An 18,584-nucleotide genomic window follows, 5' to 3' on the forward strand; every position below is an offset into this window, starting at 1 on the left:
CTTTTCTACATCCTCAGGTATTTTTTTCTTTCTTCCTTTTGTTCAAAATGTTGGTTAATCCATCTCTTAGGCAGTATAATTCAACTAATCCACAATATCTTAATAAGCAGGTATATGTTCACAGAAAACCCAAAACTTGCCAGACCAGGTTGCAGGTCAACCACCAAATTTTTGAAGAACCAAACTGCAGGCTGAGCTTTGCACACCAAGAAAACAGCACCACAGGCAGGGAGCTGAGAGAATTCAGTGTATGGAGAGCTCCTAGGACAGCCTTACAGGGAAATCACCGCAAGAGCTTTAGAAATACTGCCTTTTTTTTTTTACTTTAAAATATGAATAAATTTTTTAAATGTTTTTATTGTTCAGTACTGCCTTAAAACTGATCCTCTTCACTGATAGCTAATAACCTTACCTCTGTCAACTACTGTATTTAAAATTTTAATTTATCAGTCTGACACATTAAAACGTTAATTTAAATCCTGGTGAGCTTTAGAAATTCAACATCATGGGCACCTGCACAATCCTAAATTCTCAGAATTTTGTCAGTGAAAAGCAAACAGAAAACATGATAATACATACTACTCATTCTATTTTTTATTTCTCTCTTGGTGGAATTATTTTATTTCAAACACACTGTAAAAGAGTGGGCACCTGACAATCACTTCTTCTGAATGAGTCAGTGGATAAACTCAGACATCTGCTTAGAAAAGGCACTTATTGAGAGCTGCTCAAACCCACAGATAGGGGGCGTCTGGATCACAAAATGCTCTGCTGTTTTTTAGGGATCCGATAGTTAAATATTTTCATGTCCTACATGCCCGGCTAGTTTGTTCTGAATTTAACACTCTTCAGTAGAATACAGATATGCATACTCAAATAAAGAAATAAAACTTCTAAGCTGTGCTCTAAATGTTGTATCTAGTCTCCCATGTGTATTTAGGAAGCAGAGTAAAGGGTCATCTGCTTGTAATTTTAGAAATCTAGAGTAGGTCAGGAATAATGTCTGCTCAAGACCACTACTGTTCAAATGAATGTTTTCAGCCTAGAGTTTCAGAGTTTTGTCACTTCTGCCAGAATGTCTGACTTCTAAATCTTGTGTGCTTATGAGTTTTGGGTAAAAATACACCAAAAAAACATATACACACAAGCACACACCAGAGAGAGAGATTTAAAATGAAAATAAAATAGAAAAACAGTAGCTACTTCTTGACACACCAAAACTGAAAAGACATAACTGCCTACATTTATGAAAGAAGCAAATAGCAAGGAGGGAAATGAGTTATTTAGGGTATGATATCCAGAAATTACAACTAAGATTCACAGGAAGGAAAAATTTGTGCTGTGTGACAGAGGTAGCTTGTGGCCAAAACCTCTTTCTCCCTTCTCCCTGATTTGGGGGGAGATGCAGTGGACCCAAAGGATGTTATTTGCCAAACTCCCTTGCAGCTAGGTTTGGTATGTGATTAAATTCTGGTCACTGACATACAGGCAGAGAGACAGAGTGTTGAGTGGGATATGGAACTCTGGGTGGGTGGGATTGAAAGGGAGGAGGGGGTGAAGACAGAGGGGGGAGGCATCCCTAAAGTGGCTGGCTCAGTTCAGGAGCAAGATTTTTAATGCCTTCTCCCTTCTGGAACAAAGAGTTCTAGCAGCCAACCTGACCATGGGTAAAAATGGAACCCACCACTAGGATATGAAGCAAAAAGAGAAGAGCTGAGTCCCTAACAAGTTGGTGGGATTGTCCTATTTACTTTGGACTGGCTATCTCTGGAATTCTTTTACTTGAAAGAATCAATGTGATTTTATTGTTGTTCGTTTTTTGTTTTGGTGGTAATATTCAGCGCTATCATAAATCTAACTGATTGAGACTGGCAGAAGGAAAAAAATAAATCAATCACAGGACCCATGACTCAGGCCCTTGCTACTCAAAGTGTGGTCCCTGGAAGAGCCGCCTGGACCTCACTTGGGGCTTGCTAGTAACCCAGAGGCTCAGGCCCCTCCCAGACCTACTGATTCCAAATCCACATTGTAACAAGGTCCCAGGTGATTTGTATGCCCCGTTTGAGAAGTTTGAGTAGCGCTGACAGAGGAAATGCCCTTTGGAAAACCGGACTAAATATTATGAAGTTCAATAACCTGCTAGGCAGTGTTCTTATTACTTAGATTTATATCCTGAAAAAAAAAAAGACACCTAGAAATATGACCTGATTTTGAGATCAGACATCAAACATACTATTTTCAAATGACAACTTTCTCAATAGGTTCAAAATGCACTAAAGAAAAACAAACATAAGTTTATAAAAAGTAAAACAAACAAACATAAAAACCTAAACTTGGACATTTTAAAGATACAATTCATAATTAAGTAGGGTCCTTTATACATAATGATAAAGCTGCTAAAATCTAAAACCAATAAACCTTTTAGTATTTATTACACTAAAATTTTTTTATTCTCATTTAACTAACCACTAACTCTCTGACAAGTTTGGTTACATTCCCAACTACTCAACTGAAATTTTGTTTATCTGGGCGGCATTTAAAAGTGAAAATAACACTTCCAAGGTATACTTTCAGTCTGGGAAACTTCTCCTCCACTCCCCAAAAGGACTCCCCGTCAGTAACTGCAATTCTTTAAATGCACAAGAAGTTTTTAATCAATTAATTTTAGTTAATTTTCTATATTATTTAGTTATTTAATTATTTAGTTATTTAGTTATTAAATAGTTATTTAGTTATTAAAAATTAAATTATTTAATTATTTAGTTAATAATTTTTCTACAGCAGTGTTTTAGATATAATTTACATACAATAAAATGCCCAGATCTCCATTGCACTAACAGATTAGTTTGACAATGATATTCACCCATGTAACCACCTTTAAGATATAGGAGATACCATCACCCCCAGAAAGTTCCCTCGAGCTGCTCTGCAGTCATTCCCCATTTCCACTTGCCACACAGAGGCAGCCACTTCTTTGGTGGGATCTTATTCATATGTGGCCAGAAAATGGAGCCAAAATGATTTTACAATTGAAAGCTGATAAAATAGCACTAGGAAGCCTAAAGCTTCATGTTGCCTGCATGTGCCCTTAGCGTGTTTTAATACTCTATCAAAAGCTTATCTACTGTGTGATAGAAAGGCATGCAAAAGACTTTGAGCTTTGTTCATTTAGCAGTGCAAGTATTGATACAATTTGCTAAAACATTGGCTATACTTGACTGGATTCTTCATTTATTTTCTTTAAGTATGTTTAAATAGGTTTTAAATAGGTTTTCTTCTTATGTGAGACACTAATTTCAAGTAGTACCTCCTGCCCTCCCATTTCTGATACCAAAGAGAGTTAAAACGTAGAGCGATTTGCAGTTGGTAATACAGTTTACTTTAAAAAAACAAAACAGCTTTTGAGTATGCCAGGTTATTATGCCAGGAGTTAATAAGTTAACATTGTTCCTTTTGTTCTAATCCAATCTATTTAATTAAATATTAGTGCACAGAGAGGGACCTGTGAGCACTCTCCTCCTTAGAATTAATTTACTGAATCAGTTTTCAGTAGTTCACTTTTTCCAGTTTCAGGAGGTAGTCAATGATCGTTTACACAGTCCTTACAATAAAATTATGAGAAAGGCACTTTCAGGTGTTGGTATACTGAAAATGTAAGGTACCACTAATATTAACACTTTTACTTACAAACCTAAGCAACCGATGTGTACTATCAAAACAAAATGCATGAGGCCATGCACAGTGCAGTGCCCAGTTACGCTTGACTAACACATCCATATCCTAGACAGTCAATTTGGATCTAATTACAATCAATGGTGCACCAGCGTCAGAGGGTCAGAGTTCTGTTTTCGGGTGCGTTGCTGCATACTTGGGTGCCAGTTCTTTGATCAGATTCACGTAGTCGGCTTTTTCCGCGCAGGCCCTGCACTCTTCTCCCCAGCTGTACAGTATTTGTTTCAGCTCTGCCACTCTCATCTTCCACAGGTCCACTGATGCTAAGTCTAATCTCTTCTCTAAATGACAAAAGGGCAACATACAACTTTTTAAAAACAGCTCTGAGATATTTAGAAAGGCAAATGGTATTACTTATCTTGATGCTGAGAACAGTTCCATTTTCTATGGAAACCAACACATGCCTAAGGAACATAGTTATGTTCCGTATATATACACACAAAGCTATTCGGATAAGTTTTGTTCTATCAGGCTTTCTCTATATGGAATTATATGTGGTTCAAACAAGGGCTTCAAAACTTTGTAACTTTGCAGTATCTGCCACCATGCCTCCACAAGATCAGCATTAGCGTGGCATTCTAGTTGCTGCTCCTAAGGCAAAAAGAAGGTAATCAATAAAAAGGAATGCCTTGGGACAGCTTTGTGTGTGGCCAACTGAAATCCATAGATCATAATTAACTAGAAAGTTATGGCTCACTTTTTATATACAAAGATATGTCTTCAGTAAAACAGCTAAGCATATGTATTACAAAGCAATATTGAGTCTTTAAATATAAATTTAAAGATACCCAAACATGGAATATAATTAGGAGCATTTTTATTGATCCTTGTTGGTTTTTGATCTCTGCTTAACCTCATCTGATCCCCACCCCTACTGGGATTACTAATTTATCACAGCATTCACTTACAGTCCTTTGGGGTATACCCACTTCTCTAACGCTTGCATTTCAGTGCCAGTCAATCTGGCTTCTAACATTCTTGCCAATAATACTTGTCACCAACATCTAACTCCTTTAGCAAGACAACTGTTTTCCCATTTACAAATTATCTGCAAAGAATGTCAAGAGCTCCACTACTTCTCTATTGTCAAGACCAAAAACAAAAAATAAGCTCATCTATGCAATACTTATTACTATAATTTCCCTATCAAAAGGGGTAATTTTCCTTAAATTTATACAATGTTTTAAGTCAATTTATCTCAATAAATCTAGAAAAATTAATACAAGTTGAATTTTAAAGCCTTGTTTATTTGAAGGGTCAGCTACCCTTAAATTTTTATAGTGATACTTATCCTTTTAAGATACAGAACAAGCAAAAATAATTCTTTTAGGTCAAAAGCCAAAAGACAACTTCCAATTGAAAACATAATCCAACTCTACACTTATTTTGATTTTTAATTTCATGGCTGACTTAACAGAATACCTTTAAAAGTAAGAAGCATTTATAGCCCAAATTATTAATATCCCACAGTTCAAAGGCCCTTGTCCAATCTCAACTTTCTTGCCAATAATAAGCATGGAACAAGACATTAGGACTACTGGTCTATTCAAAATAAATGGTTGGATGAGAAATATACTTCATTGCAAATGTCAGTAGTTTCTTTGAGCTTTTCTAAAGAACTTGCAATCTGGCATTAAGTTTAAAAAGGGGAAACTTCTGTGATCCTCTAAAACTACAAGGAAAAGGTTAATACCAAAATTAAAACTAGCTCATGGCTCCCCAAGGGCCTCTAGTGGCCAGCATTGCCTAACCACTAGTAAGTATTTATTCCTCAATAATATCTGATTAACTTTTCTATTATCAGGGAACCCAATAAGTTCTCTTGCACATAATAGAAGATATTCTAAATAACTTTGTTGAATTAAAGAATCAGGGGAGGTTTGTTCCTTTCAAGAATATTGTTTATATGGACTCAGTGATTCCTGCCTTTCCTTCATTACTTGGAAGCTAATAAAAAGGGATGTCTGTCCTCTAATCACTACCCTGGAAGTTAGGGCCTGCCCTTGGCAAAGTGAGAAGTAGGTTGTTCTGGGTGTCTTCCAACCTTAAACCTGTTTAAAGCCAGTTATGTAGCTATGGTGCATAGGCATATTACACAGCTATGTTAGAAAATAAGACTATAATAATTCAGAGCTGAGTGCTAATTAGGTAGTTCACAATACTACCCTGGATTTGGGTACGTAACACAACACAATTACTTGAGCAAAGGAAACGGGTCTCTATTGGTAGAATTTCAGGTGTTAAGGATAAGCTAAGACAAGAATCCCCCAAGCCTTTATGATACCTACGCAACCTACCCAAAAAGGCTAGCCCAGATAGAAACACTCAGGACAAAAACAATAGACTTATCTACATGAAATGTAGAAGGACAAGGATAGTGATTTAAATAGGACATCTTTCTTTCCAGGCTGTTTATTTTAGGTGCCCTAATAAGGCTATTTCATCAGGCAAAACCTGATTCACTATGAATAACCTATTTCCTAAAATTTAAAGCTGGCAGGCAGAATAACAGACAGATAAACTTAGGAAAAAAGATACAGACACATATAAAACTTCAAAGTCTGTATATCACCTTTGAATAGATACAACTTTTTTTAATGGGTTACCAACAGCTAACTCATCATGAGTAGTTGTTCCCTTGATAAGTTTCAATTTTTCCTTGACATACACAGTCAACAGTGCCTTGGTGATTTAAGAGTTTAAACTTTCCAAGGGGTTGACAGTTTTACCTAAAGCTGATTGTTCCAGTATTCATTTCTCTCACCCCCCCAAAAAGATCAGGTGGCATTAAGCACCATTCAGCAGCCCAACAACCTAATGGCAAATGAATAATTCCTTTCCTTCTATCACTGACTTTTTAGAAACATAGTCTATTTTGAGAATTGGCAATACTTCAGACACTATGGGGAAAAAAAACATTTGACTCCATTATACCGTATTTCAGCTCACAGATTTGGCTGTCCATCTTCCTGAGCTTCTCGCAAATCTTCATCGCAGGCATGTGCACACTCATTGGGCGAGTGACCTCACTTAGGATCTTTGTGGCTGCATCTTTGGTTGCTCCTAGATAATAGCACTGAAGAAGAATGAAGAGGATTTAGGGGCCCAGACGCTGAGAAAAGCAAGTGATATGGTTTTGAGAAGAAAGCAGTTAACCTAGTTCAGTTAACCTAGTTTTCATGGACCAGCTATTAAATTTTAAGCCCTGCTAAGATACCAGAAAACAAATGACTCCATTCCTATGATCATCCTAATTAGAAGGTCCCGACAGTTCACATGATGTCCCAAGGCTTGCTGAGTGTTCCCTGTGCCACCTGCTGCTCTCAGGGCTTTACAGGTATTGACTTATTTAGTTCTCACAGCAACCCTGTGAAGTAAGTACTATTACATACCCATTTTTACCCAAATCAACTGAAGGGTCACCAGCTAGCAAAGAGAGGAGATAGAATTTTATTTATTTTATTTTATTTTTTAAACTTTATTTTTATTGTTGACACTATTACAGATTTCCCCAGTATACTTTGCTCACCTCCACGTAACTCCCGCCCCACTTTCCCTCTTGCTGTCAACACACTTGTCTATGTGTTATGTACAATATATATTTTTTTGGCTAATCCCTTCCCCTTCTTTCATTTAACCCCCTCACCCCCCTCCCCTCTGACAGCTGTCAGTCTGTTCCATGTATTCATGCCTCTGTTCAATTTTGTACATCAGTTTATTTTGTTCATTAGATTCTACATATAAGTGAGATGACATGGTATCTGTCTTTCTCTGACTAGCTTATTTCACTTAGCATAATAATCTCCAGGTCCATCCATGCTGTCGCAAAAGGTAAGATTTCCTTCTTCTTTTACAGTCACATTATATTCCATTGTGTAAATGTACCACAGTTTTTTATCCACCCATCTACTGATGGGCACTTGGGCTGGTTCCAAATCTTGGCTATTGTAAATAAGGCTGAAAAGAACATAAGGATGAATATATTATTTTGAATTAGTGTTTCAGCATTCTTAGGATATATACCCAAAAGTGGGATCACTTTGTCAAAAAGCAGTTCCATCCCTGACCAGTATAGCTCAGTTGGTTGGGTGTTGCCCTGAAAAGGAAAAGGTCACCGGTTCAATTCCAGGTCAGGGCACATACCTGGGTTGTGGGTTTGGTCCCTGGTCTGGACATGTATGAGAAGCAGCCAATGGATGTTTCTCTCATACATCAATGTTTCTCTCCTTTCCTTCCTCCCTGCCTTCCCCCTCTCTAAAAATTCATACATAAATAAATAATTTTTTATTGTTGTTCAATTACAGTTGTCTAAATTTTCCCCCATCACTCTCCGCTGCCCCATCCATCCCCCTGTGCTCCTGCAGTCAATCCCCACCCCACTGCCATTGCTCTTGGGTCCTTTATACATGTTCCTTGACTTGACCCTTCCCCTTCTTTCCTCCATTACCCCTTCCCCCCTCCCCTCTGTCCACTGTCAATTCATTCTTTATTTTCATGTCTCTGGTTCTATTTTGCTCCTTTGTTTGTTTTGTTGACTAGTCCACTTGTAGGTGAGATCACATGATATTTTCTTTCACTGCCTGGCTTATTTAACTTAGCATAATGCTCTCCAGTTCCATCCATGCTGTCACATAAGGTAGGAGTTCTTTCTTTCTTTCTGCTATGTAGTATTCCATTGTATAAATGTACCACAGTTTTTTGATCCACTTGTTTATTGATGGGCACTAAGGCTGTTTCTAGCACTTGGCTATTGTAAATAATGCTGCTATGAACATTGGGATGCATAGATTTTTTTGAATTGGTGTTTCAGGATTATTAGGGCATAATGCCAGCAGTGGAATCACTGGATCAAATGGCAGTTCCATTTTTAGTTTTTTGAGGAAATTCCTTACTGTTTTCCACAGTGGCTGCACCAATCTGCATTCCCCCCAACAGTGCACTAGGGTTCCCTTTTCTCCACATCCTCTCCAGCACCTGTTGTTTGTTGATCTGTTTACGATGGCCACTCTGACCCTTGTGAAGTGGTATCTCATTGTGGTTTTAATTTGCATCTCTCTGATGGCTAGTGATGTTGAGCATCCTTTCATGTATCTATAGACCCTCTATATCTCGTCCTTGGAGAAGTGTCTGTTCAGGTCCTTGGCCCATTCTTCAGTTGGATTGTTTGTCCTCTTGGAGTGGAGTTGTGTGAGTTCTTTATATATTTTGGAGATCAAACCCTTGTCCAAGCTATCATTGATAAATATGTTTTCCCATATGGTTTGTTCCCTTTTTATTTTGCTAATGTTTTATTTAGCTGTGCAGAAGCTTTTTAATTTGGTGTAGTACCATTTGTTTATTCTTTCCCTTATATCCCTTGCCCTAGGGGACATATCTGTGAAAATATTGCTGCATGGGATATCTGAAATTTTCCTGTCTGTGTTCTCCTCTAGGGCCTTTATGGTATCACAATTTACATTTAAGTCTTCTATCCATCTTGAGTTTATTTTGGTATATGATATAAGTTGGTGGTCTAGTTTCATTTTTTCACATGTACCTGTCCAGAACCCATTTATAATTTTTTGAGGATACTTCATACACCTTTCCATAGTGTCTACACCAATGTGCATTTCCACCAACAGGGCACAAAGTTTCCCTTTTCTCCACATCCTTGCTAGCACTTGTTCATTGATTTACTGATGATAGCCATTCTGGCAGGTGTGAGATAATATCTCCTTGTGGTTTTAATTTGCATTTCTCTGATGATTAGTGTTGTTGAGAATTTTTCCAGATGTCCATTGGCCATGTGTGTGTCCTCTTCAGAGAAGTCTCTATTAAGGTCTTTTTCTGGTTTCGGAATTAGGATAATGCTGGACTTGTAATAAGAGCTTGGAAGTCTTCCCTCTTCTTGAATTTTCTGGAATAGTTTGAGAAGGATAGGTCTTAGTCATTCTTTGAATGTTTGGTAAAATTCACCTATGAAGCAACCCAGTCCAGGAATTTTGTTTGCTGGGAGTTTTTAGATTTCTGTTTCAATTTCATTAGTTGTAATCTGTCTATTCAGCTTTCCTGATTCTTCCTGATTCAGTTTTGGAAGATTGTGTGTTTCCAGAAATTTATCCATTTCTTTCAGATTGTCCAATTTGTTGGCATATAGCTGTTCATAGTATTTTCTTACAATTCTTTGTGTTTCTGTGGTGTCAATTGCTACTTCTCATCTTTCATTTCTTAACTTATTCATTTGGGTCCCCTCTTGTGGAGGACGGTGAAGGCTGACGTCAAAAGCCAGGTTAAGCGCTTGGCAAAGCCATGGTCGACCACTTGTTATCTGCAAAGCAGAGCAAGCTGGCAATTGGCAACAACCCAAGCCCAGGGGGGTTGAGAAGGGAGTAGATAACTGCAAGCTACTGCTGAAGATGACTGCAACCTTTGCAGAAGAAAATTTTATCACGTAGATAGTCTGGGAACGGAACAATCCATGCCTACAGCATTCCCCTAAGTTTGCAAAATTACCTTGAGCTTTATCTAACCAACCCCTATAAAATAAACATGGAGACTATGGTCATTGTCATTGTCTTTCCATCAGAGGACAATGTCCCACCTGGCCCCCACTTTTCTCTAAATTGTCTTGTGTTGTGTCTTTGTGTTGTGTTGTCTTTTCTCAATCTCCCATCACTCCCACTCAGGGACCACCACTCCGCATAGATCACGGCACCTTCTCTTTTTTTCCTTGATGAATCTGATTAAAGCTTTATCAATCTTGTTTTTCTTTTTTTCAAAAAACCAGCTCTTGGTTTCATTGATCTTTTGTGTTTTTTTTAGTCTCTATGTCATTTATTTCCATTCTGATCTTGATTATTTTCTTCCTTCTACTTACTCTGTAGTTGTTGTTGTTCTTTTTCTAGTTCCTTTAGGTGTAGGGTTTTTGTTTGTTTGTTTGTTTTGAGATTTTTCTTGCTTCTTGAGTTAGGCCTGTAATACTATGTTCACTCTCAGGACTGCTTTTGTTATGCCCCATAGATTTTGTGTTGTGTGTTCAATTTCATTTGTCTCCAGGTAATTTTTTATTTTTCCCTTGATCTCATTGTTAACCCTCCCATTGTTTAATAACATGTTATTTAGCCTCTATATGTTTGAATGTTCTTTACTTTTTTTATTATAGTTGATTCCTAGTTTTCAAATCATTGTGATCTGAGAAGATGCTTGATATGATTTCAATCTTCTTGAATTTGTTAAGAATTATTTTGTGTCCTAACACATGGTCTATTTTTAAGACTGTTTCATGTGCACTTGAAAAGAATGTATATTCTGCTGCCTCTGGATGAAATGTTCTGTAAATATCAATTAAATCCATCTGATCCAGTGTGCCATTTAAGGTTGCTCTCTCCTTGTTGATTTTTTTTTTTTTTTGGTCTAGGACATCTATCCGTTGGTGATGGAGGGGTGTTAATATCCCCTAGAATGATTTATTGCTGTCAATCTCTTGCTTAAAGTCCTCCAAGAGTTTCTTTATGAAATGTTTAGGTGCTCCTATATTGGCTGCATATATATTTACAAGGATTATATCCTGTTGTTGGACTGATTCCTTTAGTATTATATAGTGACTTTTGTTGTCTCTTGTTATGGCCTTTCTTTTGAAGTCTATTTTGTCAGATATAAGTATTGCTACTGCAGCTTTTTTGTGTGTGTTTACATTTGCATGGAATATTTTTTCCATCTCTTCTCTTTCAGTCTATGTGCATCTTTTTTTCTGAGGTGGGTCTCTTGTAGACAGCATATATATGGGTCATGTTTTCCTATCCATTCAGCTAGCCTGTCTTTTGATTGGAGCATTTAATCTGTTTACATTTTAGGTTATTATTGATAGGTACTTATTTATTGCCATTTTTTATTTATACCTGTTCCTCTCACTATTTCTTCTTCTTTTTAAAGCAGGCCCTTTAACATTTCTTGCAATACTGGTTTGGTGGTGATAAACTCTGTTAGCCTTTTTTGGGGAGGGTATGGGAAGCTCTTTATTTCACCTTCAATTTTAAATGATAATCTTGCTGGATTAAGTAGTCTTGGTTGCAGGTCCTTGCTTTTCATCACTTGAATACTTCATGTCAATCCTTTCTGGCCTGAAGTGTTTCTTTTGAGAAATCAGCTGACAGCCTATGGAAACTCTCTTTTAGGTAATTGCCTCTCTCTTACTGCATTTAAGATTCTCTTTTTGTCTTTAAGTTTTGTTATTTTAACTATAATGTGTCTTGGTGTGGGTCTCTTTAAATTCATCTTGATTCGATCTCTCTGTGCTTTTTGAACTTGTGATACTTTTTCCTTCACCAGTTTAGGGAAGTTTTTAGTCCTTATTTCTTCAGCTATGTTCTTGGTCCCTTGTTCTCTCTTTTCTTCTGGTACCCCTACTATGCAGATATTGTTACACTTGCTATTGTCCCAGAGGTCCCTTGGACTTTCCTCATTTTTAAAAATTCTTTTTCTTTTTTTTGATGTTCTGCTTGGGTGCTTACTATTAGTTTGTCCTCTAAATTGCTGATTCAATCCTCTGCTTCAGCTAACCCACTGTTTATTTCTTCTTGTGTATTCTCTAATTTCAGATATTGTATTCTTCATTTCTGAGTGGTTCTTGTTTGTGGTTTCTATGCCCTTTTTAATGTTTATTATCTTAATCATTTTACATTTTAAAATATAGACCTTAATGGTACAGATAAATGCTGAGAATTTTATAGTGTGCCAGTGGTGAGCTGTCTACAATGCAAACTTACCTGAAAAGTTTAACATGACAATTTTAGGCAAAATGAATTGGCCTAAGATTGGTTATAGTGATGTAAACCAGTATATTGAAAAAGTCTTTTGTGTATACCCAGTAAACACTACATAAACACCATTACAAGAAAATATAAATACTTCATTGGTTATATATAAATAATGACATAAAATATTTTGAAAGGTTTAACTAATTGTCTTGGTAAGAAAATAGAAAGCCTACCCATTCTTAACTCAGAACAATAAACTCTCAATTAGACATTCAACTTTGTAATTTTATTTAAGAAAATATGAGCTTGATTGTCTGTGGTTTATTCCAAAAGCAAAATGAAAACAGATGTTTTCATACGACTGCATTAAAATTCATATGACTGCATTTCACTGAATGAAAATTTTCTGCTTGCTCTCTACAGTGAACATGCCTGAGGCCAGCATCTAAGCAGGAGAATAGTAAGTCCAAGATAAGAAATTATAGTATTAGCGGTTTCCCTCAAGCACAAGGGAAAAATGAAATGTGAAAGTTTACCATACCAGACGGTTTTCTTTTCCTTTGACGCCCAAGCAAAAGCTGATTAATTCTTTTTCTATGGTGTCCAAAGAAAAGTTAATTCCTCTGGCTATCAATGAGTTGTAGAACCGGTTCAAAAATTCTTCACAAACTAGAAGGAACAAAGAAAATATGCATTTATTCACCAAGATAACCACTGCCACACCTACGTATATGTCCTGTTCATCCAATAAAAAAATGTAACTATGATTTAACACATTGTGACAATGAATTAAAAATATTAGGAAGGGTGACATAGGACCTATAGCTCAAGATTGGGCTTTGAATAGCATGGTTTATAGAATCAATCAATCAGTCTCTGGAATCAAGTTCCACATGAATCAAGAACATTCTTATAAAATTTGGCTAGTCCTAAAAGAAAATACAGCTTTCTATATAATATGATGATTGGGTCATCTTATTTTGGGGTTTTTTTTCCACATTCAATACTACTTTGAATTAGTTTCAGATGTACAACATAGTGATTAGACAATCACAAAATTTACAAATGGTCCCCCTGTTCAAGTATCTATCTGGGACCATACATAGCTATTATTGACTACATTCTCTATGCTGTATTTTATGTCCTTGTTACTATTTTTTAACTACCAATTTGCACTTCTTAACACCTTCACTTTTTTTACCCAGACCCCAAACTCCCCTCCCCCCTGGAAACCATCAGTGTGTTCTCTATACCTATGAGTCAGTTTCTATTTTATTGTTTTGTTTTGCTTTTTTTTGAGGAAGCCACCCCTTTTTAAATTTCTTTAATATATATGTTTTATTGATTATGCTATTATAGTCATCTCATTTTTTTCGCGCCTTTATTCCCCTCCACCCTACGCTGCCCCACCCACCAGTGTTCCCCACTCCTCTGTAGTTCATGTTCACTGGTTGTCCATATAAGTTCTTTGGCTTCTCGATTTCCTATACTATTCTTAACCTGCCCCTGCTTATTTTGTACCTACTATTTACGCTGCTTATTTCCTGCACTTTTCCCCCATTCTTCCCCCTCCCCTCTGTTTTACTGTTCATAGTTTTTGATTTACTCTTTTTTTAGATAAGTCCCTTTAACATTTCATACACTAAGGGCTTGGTGATGATGAACTCCTTTAACTTGACCTTATCTGGGAAGCACTTTATCTGCTTGTCCATTCTAAATGATAGCTTTGCTGGAGAGAGTAATCTTGGATGTAAGTCCTTGCTTTTCATGACTTTGAAAACTTCTTGCTAGCCCCATCTTGCTTGCAAGGTTTCTTTTGAGAAATCAGCTGATAATCTTATGGGAATTCCTTTGTAGGTAACTGTCTCCTTTTCTCTTGCTGCTTTTAAGATTCTCTCCTTATCTTGAATCTTGGGCAACTTAATTATGATGTGTCTTGGTGTGTTCCTCCTTGGGTCCAGCTTCTTTGGGACTCTGAGCTTCCTGGATCTCCTGGAAGTCTATTCCCTTCACCAGATTGGGGAAGTTCTTCATTATTTTTTCAAATAAGTTTTCAATTTCTTTTTCTTCCTCTTCTCCTTCTGGCACCCCTATGATCCGGATGTTGGAATGTTTAATGCTGTCCCAGAGGTTCCTAAGCCTCTCCCCATTTTTTTGAATTCTTGTTTCTTCATTCTGTCCTGTTTGAATGTTTATTTCTTCCTTCTGCTCCAAGTTGTTAGAGCGGCAGTTTCCTTCCCTTTACTGTTGGTTCCCTGTATATTTTTCTTTATTTCACTTTGCATAACCTTCAGTTTTTCCTCCATTTTGCTACCATACTCAACCAATTCAGTGAGTATCCAGATTACCAGTGTTTTGAACTGTGCATCTGATAGTTCTTCACTTAGTTCTATTTTTGGAGCTTTGATCTGTTCTTTCATTTGAGCCATATTTCTTTGTCTCAGTGTGCCTGTTATGCTGGAAGGGGCAGAGCCTTAGGTATTTGCCAGGGTGGAACAACCCAGGTCACTGAGTTGTGACGCCATGTGTGGGGAAGGGGCCCGAGAGAGAACAATGCCACTTGCTCAGCTCTTGGCCAGCTTTCAGTCACTTCCCCGGCTACTAACAAGCAAATTGGGCCCTTCTGGTACTAATTCCTGGGTGGGTGGATTTGTGTACATTCTAGGATGCTGTGGGTCTCTTCAATGAACGCTCCTGTGAGGCTGGGAGTTTCTCCTGCCACCACAACCCCCACAGGTTTTTACAACCAGGGGTTTTGAAGCTTTCTTTTCTGGCGCTGGAACCCAGGATTGCGACGTCTGTCTTGCTCCCCAGCTGTTCCTCTGATTTATCTGCCCGCAAATGTGGGACCACCCAGTCTGCCAGCTGCTGCCTCGCCTGCCCAGTCCTCCAGCCACAGCTTTGCCATGTGTCCTTTCTGCCCAGGCTGCCCGTCTCCACCCCTCCTACTGATCTAGATGAATGTTTCTTTAGCTCCTTGGTTGTCCAACTACTATACAGTTTGATTTTCTGGAAGTTCTAATTACTTTTTTTTTTTTAATGTGTTATTTTCCTTCTTTTGGTTGTGTAAGGAGGCAAAGTATATCTACCTACACCTGCATCTTGGCTAGAAGTCCTAAATTTTTTTATTGTTCAAATACATTTGTCTCCATTTTCCTGCCACCGGTTTTCTCAACTCCACCCACCTCCACCTCCCACCCTCAATCTTTCCCCACTTTGGTTTTGCCCATGGGTTCTTTATACATGTTCCTGAGCTATTTCTATTTTGTTTGTTCATTTATTTTGCTCTTTAGATTCCACATATAAGTGAAATCATATAGTATTTGTCTTTTTCTGACTTATTTCACTTATCATAATACCCTCTAGGTCCATTCATGCTTTGCAAGTAGTAATATTTCATCCACTTTTAAGACAGAGTATAATAATTCCATTTTATATATGTACCACCACTTTTTAATCCACTTAATGTACTGATAGGCACTTGAGTTGCTCCCATATTCTGGGTATTGTAAATAATGCTGCAATGAACATAGCGGGGTACATATATTCTCTCAAATTAGTGTTTTGGTTTTCTTCAGAAGTGGAATTGCTAGGTCATAAGGCAGTTCTGTTTTATTTTGTTTTTTGAGAAACCTCCATACTGTTTTCCACAGTGGTTGTACCAGTCTGCATTCCCACCAACAGTGTACAAGGGTTCCCTTTTCTCCATATTCTCACCAATACTTGTTGCTTATTGATTTATTGACGATAGTCATTCTGACAGGTATGAAGTGGTATCTCATTGTAGGATAGTTAGCATTTCTCTGATGATTAGTAATGTTGAGCATCTTTTCATATGTCTATTGGCCACCTGTATGTTCTCTTTGGAGAAGTGTCTATTCAGGTCCTCTGTACATTTTTTCAAAAATTGCTTGGTTTTCTGCTATTGAGTTGTATGAGCACTTCATACATTTTTAATATTAACCTATTATCAGATGTAACATTGGCAAATGTGTTCTCCCATTTGGTAGGTTGGTTTTTCCTTTTGTCAGTTATTTCCTTTGCTGTGCAAAAACTTTTTAGTTTGGTGTAGTCCCATTTGTTTATTTTGTCTGTTTCCTTTGCCTGAGGAGATATATAGGAAAAAAAATATTGCTGAGAAACATGTCAGAGATTTTACTGCCTGTGTTTTCTTCTAGGAGTTTTGTGCTTTCAAGCCTTACATTTATGTCTTTAATCCATTTTGAGTTTATTCTTGTATATGGTGTAAGAAGGTCATCTAGTTTCATTTATTTGCATGTATCTGTCCAATTTTCCTAACACCATTTGTTGAATAGACTGTCTTTACCCCATTGTATGTTCTTGACTCCTTTGTCTAATGTTAGTTTATCATGTAGGCATGGGTTTCTTTCTGGGCTCTCTATTCTGTTCTATGGAGATACAGATATATAGATACATAGATATATAATGTTTTTAACACCAGTACCATATTCGTTTCACTACTATAGCCTTGTAGTATAGATTGGTATCAAGTAGTGTAATTCCTCCAACTTTGTTCTTCTTTGTCAAGATTGCTGTTGCTATTCAGGGTTTTTTATGGTTCTCTATAATTTTTTAAAATATTTGTTCTAGATCTGTGAAATACAAGAGGGGACCCCAAAATCCCTGGTATTAATAAAAAAAAATTATGTCTTTATTATTATGTGTTTAAACTTCAGTCACCTTCAAAGTATTCTCCATTTAATGCAATACACTTATCAAGATATTTTTTCCACTGCTCAAAACAGTTTTTGAATGCATCAATTTTGATGCCTTTTAGTGCTTCTGTTGTTTTTCATTTTACATCTTCCACAGCCTTTCTCTTTCAGGACTTTTCTCATCAGGGAAATGAAAAAAAAGTCACTTGGGGCGAGATCAGGTGAATACAAATCATGGGTCACAAGAGTCATGCCATTTTTGGTCTAAAACTGTGGAACACCCAGTGTGGTATGGACAGGTGTGCTTGTAAATCACCCCTCATGAAATGGGCATATGCCTTGAAACAGTGTTCAAAAAAAATACATTGAAGCCAAATGCAGCTGCTCACAAAACCACCAGTTGGCACACTGATACAAATGAATTTCTAGAACACTAACAGAGTGGAGGAAGCCTATGCTACAAGGGGTCTGCCTTCTAGAAGATAGTTGCAGTAATGCGAAGGTACCCCCTTGTATGTCGTTGATATTTTAATAGTCATTGCATTGAACCTATAGGTTGCTTTGGGTATTATGAACATTTTAACAATGCTAATTCTTACGCATGAGCACAGTATTTGCTTCCATTTATCTGCAGCTTCTTGAATTTCTTTCTTCAATGTATTAAAATTTTCCAAATACAGGTCTTTTACCTCCTTGGTTAAATTTATTCCTAGGTATTTTTTTTATGCAACTATAAATGGGATTTTTTTTTAGTGTCCTTTTATGATAGTTCATGATTACTGTATAAAAATGCAACCAATATCTGGATATTTATTTTCTATCTGGCTACGTTACTGACTTAATTTATCATTTTTAGTACTTTCTTGGTGGAATCTTTAGGGTTCTCTATATACAGTACCGGTCATCTTCAGGTAATGACAGTTTTACTTCTTTCTTCTCTATTTGAATGCCTTTTATTTCTTCTTCTTGTCTCATTGCTGTGGCTAAGACTTCCAGTACTATGTTAAATAAGAATGATGAAAGTAGACATACCTGTATTGCTCCTGATCATAAGAGAAATGCTTTTAGTTTTTCCCTGCTGAGTATTATGCTGTGAATTTTTTCATATATAGCCTTATGTTGAGATATGTTCCCTCTATTACCACTTTGCTGAGAGGTTTTATCACAAATGGATGTTTTTCCTGAATCTGTTGATATGATATTATTTTTATCTTTATTTTGTTTCTGTGGCGTATTACATTAATTGATTTCCAGATATTGTACACACTTTGCATCCCTGGAATAAATCCCACTTGATCATGGTGTATGATCTTTTTAAATGTATTGCTAGATTCAGTTTGCTATTTCGTTGAGGATTTTTACACCTATGTTCATCAGAGATACTGGCTTATAATTTACTTTCTTTGTAGTGTCTTTATCTGGTTTTGGAATTAGGATAATG

The 18,584-nt window shown here is 36.9% G+C and overlaps 1 protein-coding gene across 1 annotated transcript in view; it reads right to left on the minus strand.

Annotated features, from left to right (window-relative positions):
• Positions 1-2,750: 2,750 nt before the first annotated feature.
• Positions 2,751-18,584, minus strand: part of CDNF (cerebral dopamine neurotrophic factor) — a 28,816-nt gene continuing 12,982 nt past the window's right edge. Inside the window, exons 2-4 of the mRNA XM_054593259.1 lie at positions 13,009-13,136; positions 6,667-6,808; positions 2,751-4,013 (exon numbers count right to left, since the gene is read on the minus strand). Of these exons, the coding sequence (XP_054449234.1) occupies positions 3,835-4,013; positions 6,667-6,808; positions 13,009-13,136 (449 nt within the window). The 3' untranslated portion in view covers positions 2,751-3,834. The remainder of the gene's footprint in view (positions 4,014-6,666; positions 6,809-13,008; positions 13,137-18,584) is intronic.

Source organism: Pteronotus mesoamericanus, unplaced genomic scaffold (genome assembly GCF_021234165.1).
Source record: "Pteronotus mesoamericanus isolate MK-2021 breed Mesoamerican mustached bat unplaced genomic scaffold, CSHL_Meso_final contig_130, whole genome shotgun sequence".
NCBI lineage: Eukaryota > Metazoa > Chordata > Mammalia > Chiroptera > Mormoopidae > Pteronotus > Pteronotus mesoamericanus.